This window comes from Leptinotarsa decemlineata, unplaced genomic scaffold, assembly GCF_025532065.1.
Source record: "Leptinotarsa decemlineata unplaced genomic scaffold, Ldec_3_MD MMD2_tig00000010_RagTag_RagTag, whole genome shotgun sequence".
Taxonomy (NCBI): Eukaryota; Metazoa; Arthropoda; class Insecta; order Coleoptera; family Chrysomelidae; genus Leptinotarsa; species Leptinotarsa decemlineata.
In genome coordinates, this window is record NW_027412538.1 from 8587435 (window position 1) to 8612401 (window position 24967).

Below are 24967 nucleotides of genomic sequence, written 5' to 3' on the forward strand. Positions count from 1 at the left end.
TCGAAAATCACTTCAATAAGTAAATGCAATTATTACTCCATTATCGGTTACTTATGTTTGAAAGTGTCTTCCAATCTAAAGATAAAAATATAATGATGTTTACCATTTATATTAAAGTAATGAATGTAAAAAAATTGAAATTAGATTTTACACATTATTGAAGTAGGCACAACTAATACCAACAAAAGACTGTATCGTTGGTGGCTCATTTGTTTGATATGTAGTCAGTAAATTCAATAAATTTTTCACATCCATTAACCAGATTTTGGTTCGAAGAATTAATTGAATTCTTACAAAAATGATAGTGGCTCTGACTTTTTTCAACTTTTCAACAAGCACCCCAAATATATACATGTTGTTGTGTAAAAACAGTATTCTTTCATTCGTATTTTAGTCTGTTGTAGTAATAAACAGCTTTTGAATGAACGGAAAAATACTTAAACTAGAATATGCTTCAAAATGACAGATAGCAAATAAAATTCATTTAATTTTATTTATTCGGTACAAAACTTCCAGATAGGATTAACATTCAATTAATTATAATTACATGATCATCGTTGAACTAATAGCTATTTATGATATGAGTGTTGAAGGTAAGGTTTTATTTTGTGAGTGATGTCACTCACAACTGTCCTGTTTTCATAATAAAATAGACAAATTTAATATTTCTATAAAAACACATATTGACAAATGCTGCTGTGAAGTGTATTGTATAGTATTGTTTACAGCTCACAAGTTTTATTTAAAGTCACATTTAAAGTTCTTGCTGGTGTTTAATGTATATAATACATTTGTAACAGAATTTAATTGTATCTACATCTATTGTTCATAATAAAACTTCCTTGAAAATTGAATAATTGTGTTAATTATAATAATAACTGTTTTATTAAGAAAAAATTTATCCTATTTAAAATATGTTTATGCAATTTACTGTTAAACTCCATCACTCACTGGGGACTAACTGAATACGGTCCTGAATTTAGACGTTTACGGCTCGAATAATCTAACAGAATGATAACAGATTTCTACACATCTACTGCACATCCTGATGGAGGGGCTTCTCACCGGCCATGACTCGGTCCGGCAGCTGTATATATGCAATTTGTGTTTATCGGGAAATATACTACTCTTGATATAATATATAAGTCAGTTATATAGCAAGGCAAAACTATGAATAAAAACATACTGGAATTGTAAAAAATAGTGTCGAATTATTTTTTATTTATATCACAAGATATTAATGTACAGGATAGCAAATTTATTCAGCCATATGTAATGCGCACTCAGAACTGAATTCATTAGTACATTTGTAATCAAAATGCACAATAAACTTCGCTGATTAAACTTACTTGGCTTGTTTTCAAAATGATTAGCTTCAACTCATACATGATCTGTCATTTGTCAATAATACTTGGGTTCAAATGATTTTTTCATTATCATGCTCTTTCTGAACGGTTAATTAAAGTCGTCACTCTTTATCAGTATTCATTTACCTTTTATGTAAGTTTGTTTAGATCAGAATATATGATTCTCTTTCTAAACAAACTCAATATTAAAACAATTTTTTTTTCTGCTATCAACAGTGAGACAATGTTGTTAAAAGCCATGCCCTTATATATGAAGAAAAAAATTACCTGTAAAATTTCGTACTGATGGAGATAACACTTTGATTTTATTTCCGAAAACATCCTCGCCCTGAATTCTTCTCTGCGCCCTATTGCAACAAACAAAAACAATTACAAACGTGAAAATGTTTTCAACCAGAGTATCCGAAAAAAAAACTATCGTTTCAAATGTTACCTACCTATATTCTTTTTCATAGGGCCTGAAATGTGCCATTTTTATTAAACGAATTATCACTTCATTGAAATAAAATGTATTTTATCTGAAAGGAAGGATTCACACTGCTACACCAGTCAGTTTTTACTGGTTTGCAGTTTTTATGTCAAGGTCTACAAAAAAGATGTCGTTTTCTTCAACTTTCATTCTGCTATATATCCATGAGAGGGGAAAAAAATGAGAAAAACATACCGAATATGGTGGGTTATTTAAATATATCTACTCTGGAAATAAGATTCTATTTTTAAGGGAACGAATTAGTCCAGTTTGAGCCCTTGTTACAAAAAATGTTAACTATTTTCCGCAGGTTTTTTCTTTAATATCATTTTTGAATAAATTAATTGCAATGGAGCCTCCCCTATTTTTTTCATCAGGCTTGTTAAAAGGTGTCTCAACTATCAAAACTAGACGAATCAACTAAATCGAGATGGATTTGACAAAACTAACACTAATTGAAAATAATATTTATTAATCAGCAAGTTGTCTGCCACTGGTTTTCTGTCATGGTTAATATACTGGTTGAATAGCTATCTTTACAATAGATATCAGTTAGTTAAAATTAAGAATTATGTTTCCAATTCTGTCCTTGTCACATCAGGAGTTCCACAGGGATCACACTTAGGTCCCATGTTTTTCAATATCTTCATCAATGATATAGGTACCATTCTCAGAAATTGTTAATTTCTCCTTTTTGCTGATGATTTAAAATTATATACAAACATCTCAAAACCAACTGATTGTAACAAACTACAAGAAACCCTTAATTCCTTGCGAAAATGGTCTGAATCAAATAGTATGTTGTTGAATCCTGATGAATACCAAAGTGTTACTTTTAGTAGAGCAAATTCCATAATCCAAAATGACTATCATATTGATAATAAGAACATCAAAAGAGTATCGGTTACATTTGTTCAGCATATAAATTCAGCTGTAAGCAATTGCTCCCAAAAACTACGTTTTGTTTTTATAAATACACAGAAATTGTCAATTCTTTCAACAAAAACATTATACATGTCACTCATATATTCTTGTCTCCAATATGCCTCTGTCTGGAGTCCTTATTACCAAATTCATATTCATCGTCTTGAACACGTACAAAACGGGTTTCTGAGATGTATTGCCTATAAAATGGGCATACCAGGGTACATATAATTATTCCCAGGTCTTGGATCACATTTCGATTAATACCTTGGAAACTAGTCGAAATCGATCTGATTTAATTTCATTACACAAATTAATTCATGGCATAACATCATGTCCAGAATTTTTGGCACAAATCAGATTTAGATTCCATTATATCCCAACACGAAATTGTGAAGTTTCCAGCATTCTCTATCACAATAGCAGCATATCACGAATTTTGAGATTGGGTAATGTAGTTAATTTAAATGGTGTATGTATAACTGGTATGAGCTTATGTACTTTTAAAAAATCTCTTGGAATGACTACTCTGTGACACCTTGTCCTATATATTAGTATCTTTTTATACAATTTTTCATACTGTATATTGTCTATATTTTGTAAAGACGGGTTTGCCAGTTTATAAATAAACAAATAAAAACAACTTTTCTGGACAAAAAAATACCATAAAACTGATACGATAAAAGATATTCCATAATCTAATAACATATTTTGATTAGTGTATATACTGAGATATATGGCCTACCAATTTCCGAGAGGGTTTCACCAGATACACTATTAAAAAATAATTAATGAAGTGATGATCAATGTTTATGTTCCACATTGAATTTCATTTTGATTTATACATTTTTTTTGTGCTTGTGATGCACTGTTTGGAACCTTTGGTGTAGTAATGAATATTACTGGATTTTTTTTCCAACGCCAACCGTTATTTTAACACCTCGACACGTGTTTCGATCACCAAGTGATCATCTTCAAGAGGAAGATCAAACTGTAGTTTGTGAAAATGGGGTGGACGGATGAATCCACGAAACAAATAAAAGCTTTTTGCCCTTAATGGTAATCGAACTGAAATGGAATATAAAATATCAATACAAATATAGCTCATTGAAAACGTTATCATAATAATTATGTACACACCAACTAAGTTGGCATCATAAAGAAATGTCCATCTTGAAATATTTCTTCTCCTGATAATGCTATTAGGTTGTCTTAAAAGTTGTCTGCTTCAATGTCGTGTTTTTGTCCATATCTCAATATTTATTCTACTGTGTCTTGATATATACTGATCGGTAGGGAATTTTGTACTGTATACATTGATGGTGTTCATCTATTTCCAAATTTTGATTTTATGCCTGTTTCCAGCTTATTACTGGGTGTTTCAAATTCGATCCTCACCATTGGGATCTCAGAAACTATGAGAAATACGAAGATAGTTAAATTGGGGCAAATTTGCGCATTTACCTGACTAACAATATGCCGTTGAGAAAGTTCTGAAATTCCGAGTATATCCGGAGCTATACGGAAAAAACTGAAATTTTGGAAAATAGTTTTTATTTTTTTCTTGTTACATTTTTCGAAGGATTCGAAAATGAATTGCACATTCACAATGCCACTTTTTCCCTGCTACATAATTGTGTTTTTAGATTTGCTATGTGACGTTTCGTCTTCCGACCACCATCATCAACTTTATTTTTTTTAATGGGCGCTACATTGGATTCTTTCTGTTTGAAATAGAACCAGATTTTACCTTTTCAATGATCTATCATAATTGGAGATATTGAAAAAATTATTTATTATCATAATAGGCTTTGATTTTGATATTTCTAAATTTGATTTTCAATTTGTTACACGCAAAGCCAAAACTGGCTTTCACAAATGAAGAAAAAAGAGATATGACACAAATTCATTACAAATACGATAAAAATAGTGTTAGGACATTGGAAATGTATTTAAACTTGTATCCCGAAAGATGACAACTACATCGAACTATGTTCAAGTTATTGGATCAAAATCTCACCGAGTTTGGTTCGTTTGAAAAGCCTAGAAGAGTCTAGAACCAACCTTGCTATTTTTGCTATGTTAACACTGAAGAATGCTATGACTGTTTTAAGAGATACTATTGTCTTCAGCAAGTTCGTCAAGCTTTCGAGTGATTTTTTTGCACTGCGACAATATCTCTTGTCAATAGACAAAGTTTTTCATTCCAAAAATGGTGAATAATTAAAAAAAAGAAACTGCTTTAAATTTGTCATAGTTGTAAAAAAGAATTGTCTTTCATTGAATAATGAATAATAATTTTAACTATGCTAACCTCACTTATTTGTTTCCACTCGCTAGCCGGTGGATTTTTTTAAAGGTGTTCATTTTTTAAGAATATCTCGAAAGCCATTGAAAATATTCTCCATCAAAGAAAGTTCTTCAAAGGGCAGAAAAGTTAAAAAAAAGTCCAAATTTCTGAAACTGTAGCACTTGTATTTATAATTTCAATTGAGCAGTCAAGCAAGTGGTTCTGCTCGTGAGTGTGTTGCTTGCACTTGGCTATACCGCACTGATGATAGCTAATGAGCCAGAAACACGTGTCTAGGGTTTGCAATTTTTTTTTCGGAGTGCTTTGTCCATCAATTTTCTGTTTATATATATTTTAAAATCAACAAAGTATTTAGTGAAAACGAACAAGGGAGTTCTGAAAGAGAAGAAATTGTCAAAATTGTCTGACCTTAAGGCATAATCCAAATTTCCAAATCTCACTGATGCAATTCCATCTGAAGATATTGCACAGATTTTCCCCCCGCAATTTTCAGTCAGCATTCGTAACCTACTTCTCAATCTTCCAATGTCATAATTTGAAGGGAGATTAGTAATTGTCAAAAATGCAGGAGTATTCTCTATGACCTGAAAGAAGGTAATAGTACCAAACAACTCCAAAACATTGAAAACAATCTATATTACTTTGCTCTTATGTGCAGATATATCCTTCATCAACTCGGCAAAAGAATGATGTTCATTTGCACATAATATCAGTGCGTCAGCAACATTCACATTATGGACTAAAATAACTCTAATTTTTTTACGGTATCTGAGATCAGATAGATCTGCAGCAAAATTAACATCACCAGAAATCAATACTACTCCAGATGGGGCAGGATGTAGCTCTCCAAATCTTCTCAAAGCCTGGCGTAATTTTTCATCTGCTGCATTTTTAGAAGTAGCTGATACATGAATCACCATTACCTGATAAATATTTAATTTGAATGACTTGTCACTTATATATAACAACAACAGAACTGAACAACTCGAATATCTTATTTGCAATTTATTTAGAAAGATAACATCGTTTAAAAATACATATCATCGTTGAAAATATTCTGTACTACTCATTAATGATACCATTACTACAAAAAACCATGAACAATTATTGAAATAATGATGAACTCTCAATACAAGATTCAACGAAAAAGGTGGAGAATATGCTGCAGTTGTTGATTTTGATTAAATACTTTTGCTTAACAAAACATTGTAGAGGTTAGAAAAAGTAACAAATTTAACCCAGTTCTTCAATGTACTTACCTTATTCGCAGTCGTACATAAAATTTATTTTTTTTAAGGAAAATTGATTGAATTCTGAATAATGTAAACTAACAAATTATCCCGGAAATATATTTTCTTTAAGTTTGGCATCGATATTAAATAACCTCAAAAGCACATTCAAAATTTACGTCTCCTGATCTGGCACAGTCAAGGATTGCTGTTTCAAATTTGCCACACATATGGATTCCGATGTCTTGTATGTATCTTTTTTTCAAACAATCTCAGCCTACGCCATTTAAGATTCTGAAGTAGAAGTGATAGACTGACACCATGCGAAATCACTAGAAAGCCTAGTTGCTAAGTCACTCCTATATATAACCTATATAAATAGAGGGAAACATTCATCAAGCTAAATTGAAAACATATTGGGAGGAATGCAAATTCAAGTTGTAATATGCATTATCAATATCTCACCATATTTTTTAAGACAAAAGTAATGTATCACATAACAAAATGAAGAAAAAAATTATTGAATAAAAAAGAATCATGCAATAAAATAAGTAAGGAGTGATTTTTATTTTAGTTTAAAAATGATACTTCTGAAACGTGAATAAATTCGGCCATGTAAAATGGCAATCCATACTCTGCTAAAACAGAATTTGTTTCAGATGCAGTAGAAATAGTGCATCAAATAATGTGCATTAGATTTTGAAGAGTCAATTTGAATGTGGAAATTCAATTATGCTAATTGTTCATCATGGGGCAATTATGAATTTCCACTTTCAGGAAAATTTCAATAGTTTTTAAAAGAAAACTATGATTTTCAGAATGCTTCATTTGCATGAATTTGCAACTTTTCTCAAAGAGTAGCTTACTTGAATTATTTACCAATAATGTAAGTGCATTGAAGAACTAACTTGAATTATTCATTTCTGTTGTGGTCTGTTTATAACATTTCTGCTCAGAAGTTTTCAATATTATCGCTGCTTGAGATATTGTGAAGTTTCCCTGAAAAGTTCAAAAAATCTGCTACTGCACTATACTCTACGACCATACTAAAGTATCATGAAGCTACCATTGCAACTATATACCCATTCTTTCTTCCTTCAGGTAAAACATTTATTACCTGAGCATCATGTAATTCTTGTATAATAAGAGGGCTTTCTTTTTTAACATCACAGACAACTACGAATTCCGACTCTCTATAAGTATGGAGAAACACTTCTCTTATCTTTTGTACTACAGCAGCTGCACTTTTACTCTTAGGAACATGGCAATTTTCTATATCCCAGTAGATACCCAATGGAGGTAAGTTTTTGGATCGTGTCTTATGCTTTTTTTTGGTTAAATTGAAACTTCTATTTACCAAACTCCTGTGAGAACTATTTGAGCTTTCAGAGGCCGTTGAGCAGTACGAATTATTTGCACTTTTGGAGAATCGTGGTGGTGGTGGAAAATTGAATTTTGGTTTTGCTCCAGTAGAAGGAAATAAATTTTCTTCTTTTGTTAAGGACTCTTCACTGGAGTCTTGAGTTACAGAGGCAGAAAAATCCATGATTTGAAATGAAAAATAGTTCTGTTAATTTTTCCTTACATAGTCCAGAATAAGGATATTGTTTTAATTTAAAATAAACGTAGTTGCAAATTTTAAATTTCTTCACATGTTTATTTTTAATTGGATCTTTGAAATCCACTGTTCTGTCAATGGCCTAAATACCGAATGTCATCTGTCGATGTGTCGGGTATCAAATCACAGTATTTTGTATACAGAAATACTGTGATCAAATCAAGAAGCAGGTAGAGTGTCAAGGTCAAGACTCACTCACAGAATAAATTGTTTATTATTCTATGGCTCACTTGTCAGGTCATTTGAAAATGTGTGGCCGAGTTTTTAAATTTATTGGAGATTGTATCGTCAATTTGAAACGTTAGCGCGTTTCCATTGATTGTTCTGTTGAGCCAAATACTCGATATATTTTTCATCTTGATCGTGCAAAGAGAGAAGATACATTTTTGGTGAAATAACAGATCTGGAAAAAATATTGCGCACAAAACACACCCATAGTTGAGTGTAGAGTTGTCAAAGAACTTTATAACTAACTAACTCTATAGGATAATATAAGTTACGTACAACGAAAAAACTTCCAGAATAACATTGACAATATTTACAATTTCAACAAAGCATCATTTCTAATTCACCCACTGATTGAGTTGCGAAATGAAAAGGTATCACCTGGTGAAGGAATCAAAAATTATAACAAAAAAAACGTAGCTAGTGCAATAAGAAACTGCTAGGAAATATATATTGATCTCAGGATCCACCCATCCATAAATACATTTCTTATTCTCTTATTTTGTTACTATCAGTTGACTAGAAAAATGAATAACAGACATCTCTGAATTCATTCAAGGACGGAGAAGAGAAAGAAATTAAATTTCCTGGAAATTCATTTTCAGTATTTTTGATTACAGAATACGCTACCACTTAGTTTCACAATACTTCATCTCTGTTTTATTATTTGAGAAAAGAATTTTCACTTTGAATAAAATTTTCTATTGATAAAACTATTGTATAATCCTAGCTAACAAGACTTCTTCAAGCGATATCACATTGTCATATGTACGTTAACACGATATTCATCACAGACATTGTCCTGAGCAAAGCTGTAGATGTCTCTGCGATATTGCATCAATTTTGTGACTTCAATATGTTAATTGTTATTTCCAACATATCCTGGAAAAGATTAGTCTGTGTCTCTGTAATATGAAATGGCGAGTTAGATGTGGAGGAAATATAATTCAGTTACACGTTACATCATCCAGAACAAAGTCATTTGTAATCTACTCTTTGATAATTATAAAGAGCAAATTACTTCCTAGATTTATGTTTTACAGATCAAATGCGCCGCAACTACCTCTGAATTCTGTTTTCTGTGGTTTTATGTTTTATATGTTGACATTTGAGGTTATGGTTATATATTTGGTGTTGTGACGTTATGATTTGGCTAATGAGTATTTTTAAAACAAATATGTTAATTTTATTATTCGGTTTCCCGACACATCCAAAGTATATCACAGTCTATTGAACGTTACAATGCCGCCAGGTCCCAGAAGAATATCGCGAACAGTGCGCCCAGCTCCTATGGTTCCACCTGTTATATCCAGCTTTGCTAATGAGCCCTGTGGTCAGAGATACGCTCCTCTTGGTGCTGGAGTTCCAACACTCCCAGCCTTAGAACAACCAGCTGCTCCAAAGCACTTTCCATTTCCATCTACACCTGTTGATAACGATTTTTTTTTCGAATGTCTCTTGTGGTTTTTTGCACTAGTGACAGCTGGATTACAATATTTACACTTATATAGGACTGTCTGGTGGCTACCCCACTCGTATACTAGACAGGCATTGGTACGCTTTTCAAAAAATAATACACTTTTGAAAGGTTTATACAGTACATTTTGATCTTTTTTTTCGAAAATGTGTGTTCAACTATGAAATGCCATTAATATATTGTTAAGGAAAGGAAAGGTGGATACAAGCAGCAGCTCTTAGTTGTAAATTTTTAATCGTAAGAATTCCATGATCTCCATTTGTGTACTGAAGTAAATATAATATCTATACTTGAGGATGAATGATGCCATGGAAAATCAATGATTCATCTGATTACAGATTAATAATCACAACTTATGACTTGCGACTGGTGCATGAATCTACCTCAAGAGATTCTGAATGAACTTGGCCCCGTTCCAGAATTTCAAGTATATTAAATTCTTGCTATATTACTGTTTTCATATTAAGTAATATTTCAAGATATTTGAAATATTTAAGATGACTCTATATTTTTTATTTATACTGAAGTGTAATTGTTTTTAGAATTTTTATTTAATTGACCCATACCCGGTTTTGTTCATAACTGTGATATTATCCCGAAGACTGGTTTATATGATTGGGTGTATAATCCTGAACAAGATTCTTCCATTAAAGATTCAAAAGTTGGCCCACTATTATTTGAGGTGAGAATTGTCTCAATATATTTTTGTGAATGCCTATTATTCACAGGAAAGGAAGGTTTTTGGATTTCTACTTCTCCATCTTTATACAAAAAATGTGGGAAATTTCCGAAAGAAGAAACAAAGCAATTGAGTTCAAACTGAACACTTTACAAACGGAAAGAAAAAGCTCTCCCAAAACAACTACTTTCATATGAACATTGAATTACATGGAAGAAAAAGAACTTTTGAAAACAACTGCTTTTATATGAACATGGAAAATCACTTTTTTCTATTCAGTTTGCCATATAAGTGAAATTTTACTCTTTCATATATTATATTGTTTAGCGTTCCTTTAAATGATATATGATTCAATCCCATAACGAATGTTTAGAGTACAAATTGAATAAAAAATTTTTTTAAAGTAGTAGTTGTTTTAAAAGTACCGTTTCTTTCTTATAATTCAATGTTCATGTGAAAGTAGTTGTTTCAGGAGAGCTTTTTTCCAAGTTGAATCCGAAAGTAAACCTCTATGTATGATCTACACATGTTTGTAATGAGTTTACTTTGAACTTCATTGATTTTTTCCTTCGAAAGTTCATACATTTCTATAGTAGTAACCTTTATTGTAGGATATATCTTAATCTTACAAGATATAATAACTAATAACAATTTAAATTTCCACACAGTGCCAGAAGCATTAATAACATTGAAATCTGTATATAGATTATAACAATAAAATAGATAAAAAGATAGTAATAAAAACTATACACAATTTATAAGAACAAATGTTGAAACCAAATATTGATATAGTAACACACACATACATATATACATATTTTCGTACCAACTAACGCTCTAGATATTCCAATAATTTACTTTGATACCCTCTTACAGTATTTGCCTCTTTAATGGTATTTGGAAATTGTTATATTCCCGTAGTCCCTTGTAGAATTTCTTGGATAAAGGAAAAGTAGAAAACCAAAAACCTTTCTTTTCAAAAACTAATCGCTCCTAAAACATACGCCCTTGTAATTTGAACTAGTAGACATAACTAATCACGTTAGGAAAAAATACGTTCATCAGTTTAGACTGATTATACTGCTGCTGCTGCTACTCCATTCAGTTCAAAAATGAACTAAGATGACAGATAGGTATCCTTTTTTTTTCTTTCAAAAACTACACCTCCCAATTTGATCCCCACAAACTTTATTTGAAAAAATATAATCACAACATGTTTCGCTAGCACAGTAGCTTTTTCAAGTGTGTGAATACTTCAAATTATTCTTACATTAATATTTATATACTACAGGTAACCATAATTGAGACTACCTCTGAACCTCACATATTACCTCACATCTACATCAATAATAATTCTTTCTCGGCTTTTAAGAAAACAAGTTCAATAATGGTGATCTATTCAAATCCAGTTGGTCATTCATTAGAATGTTTGAATTTTAAAGATTATTAATTTCCATTGCTTGCAAATGATTCAGTTTCAAACCTTTATTTTCTATGTGCAAAATTTCGAGAGATAGGTATCCTCCTTGGTGTTGATGCGGAACTGAACTATCGCAAAATAATGGCCTTTCCTACAGTACTTCTGAAATTCAAAATGCGTTTATATATTCAAGAAACACTTTATTGTGAGATTTTTGCTATATAGGTGCTACTTCAGGTGTGTCTATACGTGTCTATAGACACGTCTTTGTATCGGCTATCAAGTTTCAGCCGGTTCAGTCACTATGATTTCATAATTGAAATATCATTTATGTAGTAAAGAGCACCGTCTCGTGATTTTAACACATGCGGAACATATTTCAATGATTTATCATAAGTGGTACCATTCACCGAACATCGCTTCTGTTTATATTATGAAAATCTAAATCATTATATTCTTGATGACATTCTTTTGCAAAATTTCTGAAAAAACCAAATATTTTTTCAATGAAAGCTTTTGAAATTGTATTTTACAACAATATGAAAGGTATAGAAGACCCAGAAACCGAAATCAGTTATGAAAGCAGAAGATCCATTCAAAAGCTAACCTTAATTCATATTATAAAACCCGTTGAAGAATTGAAAAGTTACCAAAAAAATATATAATTTTTGTACTTTACAGCTTCTTTAGAGAAATATATTAATTTTTTTCCTCTTTCATTTTTCAGGATCTTCCTATTTTGTCTGTTGTTATTCAGTTTGTCCTTCAGTACATATTTTGTGATGCAGAATCACCAGTTGGAAAAAATGTTATATCTCTGGTACCCGTAAGTAAAATACTTTGCTGTTCATTTGTGATCTTCATGGCATTCTCTCTTTAAAAACTAAATATAAAAAATGCTGTTTTATATGCTAAATATATATTTGCAAAATTGTTACAGTACACAGATGTATAATTATAATATCAATTTATTATAGGCAGTGAAACCAGTCGAATAGTAATTTCACTTCCGAAAATCTTCCAGTGGAGCATGCAATCAAGGGAAACCATTTATTAGAGTTTATTAAAAGAATAATTTTCATACAAGTCCCAAAGCAATGAATAAAATTTCATTTTTGAAATTGATCTTAGCTACAGTTTCATTTCACACTTTTTCAGAACTTTTTTCGTTTTTTGTTCTGATTATATGATTTTTATGTTATTTCTTTCAACTCATGAAATTACCATTAATGAAAGATGAAATTGGACCCTCTGACATGGATTCAATCAGGAGATTAAGAAAACTAATTTCTAACCTTAAAAATGGTATCTATTCATATCTAAATTTTCTCATGAAACCCATTAATTCTCATAGAGTGATTCACAAATAATGGGCAGTTTGTAACGGAACCTCCATAGCTGTTCATATCAAATCAAATATACTTTATTGTCAGTACAAAAATACATCTGGAGACAAAGTCTCTTAATACAAACAAGTATAAATGAAAATGAAGAAATATGATAGAATAATAGAAAACATTAAAATATACATATACTAGGCAAATAAATATTAGTTCGTATGGTTACCAATAGTCGAAAGTATCATCAAAATACTCCTGAACTGAGTATTAGACCCCATCAATCAGAAGCATTTTGACCTCTTTTCTGAACTCAATGTACACATTGGTTTCTTTAATTTTAACCTGCAGGTGATTTATAAGTTTGATGCCAATGAAAATAATCGAGTCCCTAACTAAGGGGCTCGTGGAAATAGGCAGTTCTATATTGTTATTGTGACTGCGGGTATTATGAGAAGAAGTGTGGCTCACACAAGACAAATGGTGTTTCTTTATTAAAAAAATAGTTTCCAAAATGTATCAGGAGGATACTGTTGAAGTACTAGGAGATTTGAAAAGACGTTTACGTTATAATCGGGAAGCAGCTTTGCACACGTATCAGACAGCCCTTCTTTAAAGAACAAAAGTCATTTGAAATAAGTCTCTGTAGCAGACTCCCCAGAAGGCAATTCCGTATCTAAAATGAGAATCTATAAGAGCAAAATAGGCTGTTCTTGCATGGGCATAGCCTAGTTCTGTAGAGGTGACTCTCAGCTCGAAGCAGTCTGCTTAAGTTTATTGTACGGTGTTTGAACTTCAATTTATCATCATACTTCTCATGCTAGACTTTGCTATTTCCAAAATTTTGAAAGCATCCAAAAAACAGCTGTCATGTACCGATATCAACAAGACATTTTTTATTCATTCTGTGGCCGTTCTTCAAGGCTTGTTGAGCGATACCAGATTTTTCTGCTCTCCAAAATTTGAAGTGTGATGTGTGTTTTTTGAAACAAGTTTCAATGTCTCGCTAAGTTTGACTGTACTTTCAAGTACATTCCTTAAAGCTCATACCACAGTAGAATAATACAATCAGTAGGCTCTCTTACCACGTGATCCGCACGAGTTGCCGGGGACCTTCAACCGCTTTTAGGATGAGATTCTCATCCAACGCGTTCAGTGCTGTAGTATCGAATGATTCGACGGTACCACGGGCATTGGATTAGTTATAATAAACGGTCGGAAATTGATATTCCGTCTTGTTTATTCGCTGTTGTTATTATTATTTTTAGTTTTTGTATTTGGTTATGAGTAATTTACCACAAAATATTCTAGCTCAAAACTTTCTTTTCCATAGACTCGTAATGTTCCCCTTGAGTAAGGAAAGCTATAGTATTGAGTTGATTAGGAAACGTACATTTGTGGGAGAATCTTGGTAAATCTGGTAAAGGTAGATTCAAAAGTGTATTGTTCTTCCATATGAACCAAGATACACCAACAGATAAGATCGTATTTTTTAAAATTTAGCGCGAAAATAGTCTTCAAAACTTCTTGCCCACTTCAAAACAAATATTACATAACCTCACGGACAAGATATTGAGAAATGACAAGTCGAGGACTGTGTCAAAAATATATCGGTCAGATTAAGCGATTCATTAAAACCCGTTTTAAAGAACACGCAGCACATATCCAGTTTATAAGACCAGAAGAATCTAATTGTCGCTCAACTCGCCTTGGAGAATGACCATAAAGTGAGTTAAAACTGCCTAAAATTCTCTAAATTGGTACGTGACAATAGATTTTTCGATGCTTTTGAAAGACTGGAAATAGCAAAGTGTCTCATGAGAACTATCAACACTGACAAAGGTCCCATTACAAACAGCCCAAATCAAATCAAATTATACTTTATTGTCGAAAAAGTCTAGTTTTGTTGACAAAGTAAAAGATACACAGTACAGAAATGAAGTATAGGCAGAAGTACACACAAGAATATAAAATGTACCTAAAATAAATTTGCACCTATAGAAATTGTCATTTGAACATTTTCTTTATATACACATACATGAATCACAAATAAAATTTTAAATAAATGTAAAAAAAATGAATCAGATATCGATAAAAAAATGTTCTTAGACCATTTTGTCAATTTTTCAACTTATATATTACATTTATGCCTCTGAATATCTTATTATTCAAATCAACAGTTTTACCATGCCATAAAATGGTGGTGTCGTCTGCAAATAAAGTAATTTTTCCAGGAGTGTGTACACTCAGTAAATTATTTATGTATACAAGAAAAACAGTGGGTCCTAAAACCGATCCTTGAGGCACTCCATAGTCGAAATTAATATATTTTGAAACAGTATCGCTTTAGCTTTTCAATTATTTTTGCTAGAGTCGGGATAAGGGAAATTGGACGCCTTTGTGCAAGGGAGTTATCACAGACTTTTTCAAGAATGAAGGAAATTTACTGTTGCGAAAGGAAAGATTAATTACCGGGACAAGAGTTTCAAGTGCTTCTCTTGGAAGATTCTGAAATATGTTCACGGAGATGACATCGTATCCAGATGATTCTTTATTCTTAATATCTCTAAACATTTCAACGATTTCATCAATACTAGTATCGTATAATATAAAAGTATCTCTTGTATGACAATTATGGACATTGATAAGAGGGTCGTAAGGGACAGATAGTCCAGAGGAAATAATTGTACATGAAACTTTTTATAGGTCATAATTAGTGCTTACATAGTCAATACAGTTGGAGGAATAATTACAAACTCGAGTGTTTGATCTGTTTAAAATCTGTTATTTTCGTTAAACAGCTGTCGCACCCCTACGAACGACAACCCTCAGAAGTCGAAACTTGTGCGAGCTAAGGACTAACGAGGTCTTACCTTTTAACGTGTGATTCCTAACACGGGTTGGACGATAGCAAGTGAAAATCGATCGTTCAGCCTGGGGCTTGAACACATATCTATTTGAGTGAGTGAACAAAGCACCCACGTTGAACCGACCGGCTACCGATCTGACGTGCATGTTTAGGTTGAATGATTGTAATAATAATAATAATAATAATATTTTATTCACCATTCACGATACATAGTGTATATATGGTAAGTCAATCAATAATCAGAATTAATACTAGGTATAAATTTAAAAATGTTAATATTTATACAAGACGTCACTAAAAAGAAAAAAAAAAAAAGAAATAAATTTATACATACATATAAACACATACACAACTGAAATATATAAAAACGTATACAGATCTAGTTCATATTTTATTTTTCAGAAATTATCGTCTAAAAATTCTTGGAAACTATAGTAGCATTTCTCTAATAGCAAGTCTTTAACTTTCTTTTGAAATATGATGTTACTTCCAGTCCGTTTGAGTGATTCTGGTAGTTTATTGTAATATATGATTGCATTGTAATCCGGAGCCCTCTCATAGAATGTCGTTCTATGTTTAGGAATTTTCAATAAGTTGCCGTGTCTGGTGTTATATTCATGTTTCTCAGAATTACACGGATAATTATCTATATTCTGTTTGGCAAAGATAATACATCGAAAAATGTACACAGCAGGCACCGTAAGAATTTTATTTTCTTTAAAGATAGATCGACAACTGTCTTGATAATTCAAGTTAAAAATCAGTCTTACTAAACGCTTTTGGGAAACAAACACTCTCAAGAATTCTCTTGCTCGACCCCATGCCAATATATTCAGATTAATATGTGCATAAGCCATAGCATAGTAAATGCTTAGCAAGCCTGCTATATTCAAGGTTGATTTCATTTGTTTAATAGCGAAATAGGCTTTATTTAGTTTTGAACATACACTTTCAATGTGTCTACCCCAATTTATACTCTCATCTAAATGAGTGCCTAAAAATTTAGTTTCCATAGAGGGTTGGATGTCGTCAATTACAAAAAGTTCGTTGGGTAACAATTTTCGGTGAAAAAATTTGACTATTACCGATTTGGACGTGTTTAGAATTAACTTATTTCTCTGACAGCAGGATGAAAATTGATTTACAACCATTTCCAGTTTAACTGCAAGCTGTTCTGCATCCTGATCGGATATTGTTATCGTTGTGTCGTCGGCAAACATGGTAACACGAACGTTTTCTAAATATTGTGGAAGATCATTTACATAAAGAAGAAACAGCAGTGGCCCAAGAACTGAACCCTGTGGTACCCCAAGTTTCACAGCCTGACTGTGTGAAATTGAATTATTGCATCTCACTATCATGGTTCTATCTGTCATATATGATTGTATCCACTTTAGTATACTGGCTGGAAGTCCTATCTATTAAAGTTTCAATACACACTGTATCAAAGGCTTTTGACAAGTCGAAAAATAATGATAGGACATATTTGTTGTTGTCAATCTCTTTATATATATAATTAAGCAAGTGACACGAGGCTGTTTCAATCGACCTGTTTTGCCTGAAACCATGCTGAGAAGTACTTACTAATTTATTCTTTTCTAAGTGATAAATCACTCTTGTAGACACTATTTTTTCAAACAATTTCGATAAAGAACTGAGAAGAGAAATTTGCCTGTAGTTGTCAACTACTTTTAGGTCACCTTTTTTGTGCAGAGGAATTACCAATGCTTTTTTAAATTCATCTGGAAAGAACCCTTGTATAAGTGATTGATTCATTAGGTATATAAATGGTTTTAGTATTAAGTCAATAATATTTTTTATAACTATAATCGATAATTCATCATATCCTGAAGATGTCTTATTTTTCATTCTATTAAGACAATCAACTACTTCATATTCTGTGATAGGGTAAGATGGGTATGGATAATTGATGGTGACATTTTCTACCCTAGTACAGGGAAGAGACATATTCTGACCAAAATGATTTAACATCATAAGAGCTTGTGTACCTGCACATTTATCATTCACATAATTTATATTTAAATCTCCACCTAAGAAAACATTTGATTTCGTTAGAAGGTCATTCAGTATTACTTCTAAATTTTATACAAATAAATTCACATCAGAGGAAGGAGACCAATATAGACAAATTACATAAATGTTTAGTTTCTTGAAGTAACATACAGAACATTCAAATATTATTGAATTTATTGATTTCTCTCTTAACTTTGTTAATGATAATCTGGTTTATATATTTATTTTTTTCAGACATTATTATTTGATTTGTGAATTTACCAATAGGCAATATTTGCTTCAGTGCTAGAGTCAAATTTCTATTATTACTAACATTGTTAGTGTTGAACATAATTATGACAAAATCTTCAGATCCATATTGTATCTTGAAAGATATTGCTTGTTAAGTCCCCCATAGTTTAACTTTTTATAATTCACTCTGTTAAAATTAGCGGAACATTATTAGATATAAGTAGAGATTTTTAGACTCGGGAATTAGTTTTCTTCATCTCCTGAAGACGCCAACTTGGTTGGTGAAATATGCGTTGAGAAGAATATTGCAGTTCTGGTGTTTGAGAAAAGTGCTTGTTTTGAAATTATCACTCTAAGATGATTGGTGTTCACTGCATATCGTCTGAACTGTGCTACAAATCGCACATTAAAAGGTATGACGTCGTTAATCCATAGCTTTGACAATTTTTGAACGGTGAGGGTTGTTATATGGCCCGACATATGATTAACAGGAGCATGAAACATAACAATTTCCCGAACTGTCCATATTATTTTTCCAATACGACTGGTATATAATTGCCATTTCAAAACTAATCTATTTAGCTTCAATCGAAACATTTCAAAAGATTCAATATTGAACAAATGAAAATTCAACTCTCATATATTTGATTCCCTTTATGAATATTGTGTTTTTATAGGTTTTTCATGTATTTCATACCTTTTGGGTTCAACATTCATCCATTTTTCGAACTGATTAACTGGAGTTCTGCAACCCCTCCGCTTCATGCATGCAGCTCAGAACCTTCAGAGATTCGAAAAGAAGTGACGAGTCTCATAACAAATTTCAATTGTAGACTGAAGGAAATACTTTTCTGTGCCATATTGAACGCTTACTATGCAGGATTTATTCCATGCTGCTTTGCCCAGGTGATGATGTATTTTAACTATTTCAGGTTGAGTCTGGTAATAGTTTATATTTGTTGGAAGTAAAATCGAATGCAGTAGATTTGGATTCAATACGTGATATGTTTCCTGATTAGTTCTTCATTTATTATGCCGTTTTTAATCGTCCACAATACTAGAACTACCAGACTGATATCACTGTAGCAAAGTCAATAAAAAAGTAATGTTAAGTCAAGAATATATGGTTATTTGCTAGTATGAAACAGGGTCATTTATAGAAATCAGGAGATCGATTTTTAACCCTGTAACGTTAAATCACTGCTCACTCATCAATAAAATCCGTAAACATAATATCCACAAATTATTTGCTAACTATTCAGTGAATAAAAATATGATCTTTGCTAAAGATCCAAATAAATTGTTATTTTATCCAAATATCAAAAAAGTATGATGATGTTTATTATTGTCATCATCTAATTTAGCAGAGGTTACTAAGTGAAACATTGTTTTTAAAATGCTTGTATTTTTAGATTAGAAAACCACATTAATTCAACTATATCTACAGCTTGTCAAATGTAGGAAGAGACTTGAGAATTCTCTCTCTCTCTCTCTCTTTCTCCCTGTCGTATTCGCCCTCTTCTAATTAACGCACGTCTAGTGGGCGAGACCATAATAAAATTTAGAACTCTTCCTACATTTGACAAGCTGTAAATTTCATATTTTTCAGATAGTTTTTGTGAAAAAAATATATGAATTTTAACAAAGTTTTCACATTTTATTAAACACGGTTATTAAATTTTAAACTGATATCAGTTGTTCACTATGTGGAGCAGTTTTGCTGAATTCTAACTGACCTTCTAAAATCAGTGTGTATAAATTCTTAGAACTTGTAGTCCTATAAATCTTAAAAGTCTGACTGAACCTTGTAGCACCTGTTCTCAAGAACTTTTTAAAACTTAAAATCTTCTGTTGCAGCCCACCCTTCATTATGACATATTATGGTCTGCCCAACATATAATATTTATCTTCATAAGTAGCTTTATAGCTTTGTCTATGCATATCCTATCGCTGCGATATTGCGATATTTTACATCGATCCGCTCTGCATTTGGGAGCTTGGGAGAAGCTAGAAACTGGAAGGACCATGCTTTTAGTTAATAACACATGGAAAGAGGACATATTATGGCCTTACGGTGCCCTCGTTAGGTATGGTAAAGACATTTGGAGAGCTCAAGGGGACTGTAATAGTAGTGAACCTGGAAACGTAGGTTTGAAAAGATTCTATGTGAGTATATACTCAAAGTTTTGTTTTTGAAAGTAGAATTTTTATTACACACTATTGAAAACTTATTGTATCTAAAGCAAATGGAACTTCAAACGTTCAAGCCAGTCTCTATATACCTACACAGTAGGTTTAATGGACTGACGCCTATCAGAAAACAACTACTCCCCTGGCTAATAGTACCTCGTCCACTAGATGGAGTGACATTTTTGATGTTCGCTCCAACTTCAGAAGAGGAATGAAATACTCTGAAAGAATTCCGATTTTCAATTGTGGAATATCATTGACTTTAGGCCGATGATGGTCACTATCTTGCACTGATGAGTGGCTAATAAGCCCGAAACCGGTCTGCAAGTGTGCCCGTTCCATAATTGAAGGTCGACTCTTTCAGTTGTATTGCCAATTGCATATGCAGGACATTATCTGTGAAGATTCTTGCACTGACGCCTGTCTGATATAATCCAACGCCCTTTGTGGTATTAGCCCGGGGAGTATTTGTTTTCTGATAGGCGTCAGTCCATTAAACCTACTGTGTAGGTATTTAGAGACTGGCTTGAACGTTTGAAGTTCCATTTGCTTTAGATTTGTTTACTGCCAGTCTTCAAGCATAGCCCATTGACTAATAAGAAAACTTATTGTATATTTTATTATTTTAATCATCAAGTTTTTTGTAATTATAAGTACTTTTAACTTAAGACTCTAAAGCCGCCAAACTTATATCATTTCAGCATCACTCATATGTTGACAATGAATAGTGTAATATCTGCTCAAGAATGAATGTATACTTGCTTGAAAGTGGGACTTTTTCACAGATACCAGGTGATATCAATTACTAATATTGTCCACCACTAGTATCACTTTCTTAGCATGATGCCTGTTAATTAATAATTATCAACACCAGTGATCTGACGTTAGGATACAGGAAAAAAATTCAAATCTGTTGCACGTACATGCTAACAACTATACCTACATTCTCAACCAGATATTACTCTACCGCTCTTACCTTCACCTGTGGTTCCCCTGTAAATTATGTCTCATCCTAAGGGGTGTGTATGTGAACCCACTTAATGTTACTACCTTCAGGATACCGGGCGCTTTCTCGTCAAATAAAGTCAAATAAGTACCGGTAATGTAAGATAGTGCTGTGATTGACCCCTACTCCCTAGCTACTCAAGGGATCCTTTATAGACTATGATATATCATTAGAAACCAACGTCGAGTCTGGAGAAGAGATGAACTCTAAACGACCCCAACTGTCCTTTCTGTTACATGGGATCAAGGGCAGTGACTTATGGCCTTAAGAGCAGGATGCCTGACGAATCTGCTTGTCACCAAATTCTTGAGCAGCAGATGTAGAATCTGCATCAGGAGAGGAAATAGGCTTTCTCTGTGCAGATCAACAAATGCTTATACTCAAACGATCATTCACCCAAACTAGAGGCAAAAATCCCTGCATAACTGAATCATCAGGTATAGTTGACTAGCATGTGGGAAGGTCGCTGTGGTCATTAAGGTAGGAAACTTGTACCTTGAACACTCAACAACTTCAATATCAACGAATCCACTGGAATCTCGTCATGAGTGAATGGAGGTACAATTTCAGAGCTGGGCACATTCCAGTCTGCATGGCTACCGGATAGCCGAGAGGATCACGAGAGCTTCTCCTAGCTAGAGGGTTCAGTTAGTGCCCTACAGCCATGAAAAGGCGTCTTCCTGAAATGTGTACCTGACAATGGTACTTGAAGACTAACAGCTGATCAGGTCCTGACTTAATTGAGGAAACTATACCATGGTCTGTCAATCTTGAAGTAGATTATTCTTCACAAGATAATTCAGGCCCTGGTAGCAGAGCACCAATTCTGTGTCAGCTCCTCCATGAAACGGATCAGGTTTTTGGAGGAGTTTGATTGGCCACGATATTCATGTGTAGTTGATTTATACCGATCCTAACAACTCTCCCTCCACCACTCGATGTCACCCGACCTTGAGCTATGCGCACGTCATATGACCTTCAATATACTAAACGACCTTGGGCTGTGAGTCATAGTGAGCTATGACCTTGAACATGAAGTTTGACCTTGAGATTGGAATTTACCCTCGACATGGAGTCGGATTTGGTGCTAATGTTTCAGTCCATCAAAGCGTTCAGTCCGTGTTACCGTGTTTCGTTCAGTCAGAACGGGGATTCAGTGGTGCAAGAATGTATTGCAGTGCTGCTCTCGACACTTTGACAGCGAGGTGTGCTGTACTCGGTTTGAAGCACTCGTGCTTCATAGTTTTAGAAGTGATCTGGACTCATGGTCAATGGTACAATATCTATGTGCCATGATCCACACTTTGTACCTTCTTATCAACCTACCTACATATAACTCTAAATCGAAATATTTTCTTTGCGGAAATGATATAAGTCCTGTGGCTCTGAGATCTTGGTACTATTTATGCTTAGCATTGCAAGTGATGAATTTTTTTCAGTACATATTCAAGAATCCTACCAACACTATGGGAATCAATCTCCTTGTTTTGTCCTTCATGGTTCTAGACCAATTAATTGTATTGGCCAGTTGCACATACTGGTACAAAATTGTTTCTTTGACATTTATTCTATTTTTCAACTACAATATATTGTATCAGTTATTGAGAGATTATCTGGTGTGTCATAAAATTTACAAGGAAGAAATCGACATGCATAAAAAAATCAACATGCGCTAGACGATGGTTTAGTTTCTAACACTTTGAATTAAAGTAAGCCAAAGATTGTTTTAGAGTCTCAGAATATTATTATTTGATTTTGACTGAACAAAAATTGTTATAATTCATCATTATGTAAATTTATATTGTGCGAATAAACGTATTTATGACTACCTACATCGTTTGGTTTTCGTGACAAAAAAAAAAGAGTAACCACAATTCAATAAGGATCACTTTTTTCAGGACAATGCAATAAAGTAAAAACTTACATCAGAAATTCCTTAATAGGTTTTCTCTCAACCAACTATTTCACCAATACAAAATTTTGAAACATTCAATAAATACTTTATTGAAATTGGATCAAAATTATCTGCAAGCTTTAAACCAACAAGAGAACCATATATAAGATATAACGCATTTTCAAATTCGATGTTTTTAAAAATCCGTTGAAGCAGAAGAAACGGAAGAGGTGATGTGATATAGTACGAGACAAATTGTATGCAGGGGGATAAAAATCACATTCGAGAATACGTACGCTATACCGTTTGCCGCTAAAAGGAAACATTCTGACTGCCAAATGCCCTTTTAAAAATAGAATTTTGAGTATCAGTTGTGAGAAGAAACGCTATCGAAAAATATATTGCCGTCTCAGATTCGAGTTTTAATAAAAGGGCATATATTCAAAACAAATTTTTAGAGGAGTGTGTAATGACTGGTTCAGGTCTTATTAAAGTGATAGAAAACAGTAAGATCGAACGAAAAACTATCATACACTAAGGATATCTTATGGGGTGTTTCACAAGGATCAGTACTGGGTCAGATTCTTTTCCTTATTTATGTAAATGACTTTGTTACTCTCTCAATTCAAGGAATTTTTACGATCTTTGCGGATGACACCACGCTCCTTTGGCATGGAAAAACTACTTCTAATATGAAACTATCTCTAGTGATTTAGAAGTTGTGAAAAAATGGTGTGATGCAAACTACTTGTGCTCTAATATTAAAAAAAAACAAATCTACTCACCTTCAGCTGTAATATTAACAATTCACACTTGAATGGACAAATTCTTGAGAATAAAAGCCAATCCCAAATACTGGGAATCTTCATAGGTGACAAATTAAAATTTAATCAACATATTTCAGCTTTGAATAAAAAATTGGCATCAGGATGTTATGCACTTCGAATAGTTTCAAATGAACTGAGTTCATCCACAACAGAAATGGAATATCATTTCCTGATTGAGTCCGACCTGAGATATGGTTTTGCCTTCTGGGGATTTTGCAGTCAACAACTTTTTCATTCAGTGTTTGTTTTGCAAAAGCAAGCGGTTAGATACTTATGCAAGGTGGTAGTGCGTGAGTCATGCAGACCATTATTTTTGAGAGAACATTTTCAGTTACTTGTATTTTCATACTTGAAACTGTTTGCCTGATTTACAAAAAACATAATATGGTTGGAACTCCGGAACATACAAATTACATAACCCGGCAATTAACTGAAAATAAAATACATCTTCCTGTTCCAAAAACGAGACAAAGTATTCTTTAATTTATGAAAGAAAAAAGCTGTATGATTACATACCTTATGAAATTAGGAAGGAAAAAAGCTATAAAAAGTTCAGAAATCTTATTAAAGATGCCCTTGCAACTAAAGCGTACTACAATCTTGATAAATATTACAATGGAACTTTGCTGTGATTTAATATAGGTGATTTTTTTTGTTATTTATATTGACACCTATACTTTAAATTATAATTTATACTGGGATATATCTCATTTTATTGCCATAACATGTGAACTTGTATTCAAATTGTGTATATTTGTTATTTACATTTTTTGAAAGGGACTATACAAACTTTGTTGAATTTTAATTTCTAATTTTATATTTTATCTCTTAGATATGTGAACTTAGTTTTGCTCAAATTG

The 24967-nt window shown here is 32.7% G+C and overlaps 2 protein-coding genes across 4 annotated transcripts in view; one reads left to right on the top strand and one right to left on the bottom strand.

Moving 5' to 3' along the window:
• The window catches only part of Marf1 (meiosis regulator and mRNA stability factor 1-like protein), a 48281-nt gene extending 40275 nt beyond the window's left edge, over positions 1 to 8006 (bottom strand). The window contains exons 1-4 of one of the 3 annotated variants that reach the window (XM_074171371.1): positions 7418 to 8006; positions 5713 to 5994; positions 5480 to 5655; positions 1635 to 1714 (exon numbers count right to left, since the gene is read on the bottom strand). In XM_074171371.1, coding sequence (XP_074027472.1) covers positions 1635 to 1714; positions 5480 to 5655; positions 5713 to 5994; positions 7418 to 7846 — 967 coding nt within the window. In that variant the 5' untranslated portion in view covers positions 7847 to 8006. Of the gene's footprint in view, positions 1 to 1634; positions 1715 to 1804; positions 1964 to 5479; positions 5656 to 5712; positions 5995 to 7417 lie in introns of those variants that run through there. The other 2 variants (XM_074171370.1, XM_074171372.1) reach the window with 2 other exon arrangements.
• A 1232-nt stretch (positions 8007 to 9238) lies between these two features.
• Positions 9239 to 23214, top strand: LOC111509160 (transmembrane protein 39A). Its single transcript, XM_023164848.2, has 6 exons — positions 9239 to 9697; positions 10163 to 10302; positions 12447 to 12545; positions 18868 to 19096; positions 20048 to 20356; positions 22826 to 23214. The coding sequence occupies exons 1-6, from the start codon at positions 9386 to 9388 to the stop codon at positions 23060 to 23062; spliced, it is 1326 nt and encodes a 441-aa protein (XP_023020616.1). The 5' UTR covers positions 9239 to 9385; the 3' UTR covers positions 23063 to 23214.
• Positions 23215 to 24967: the final 1753 nt, after the last annotated feature.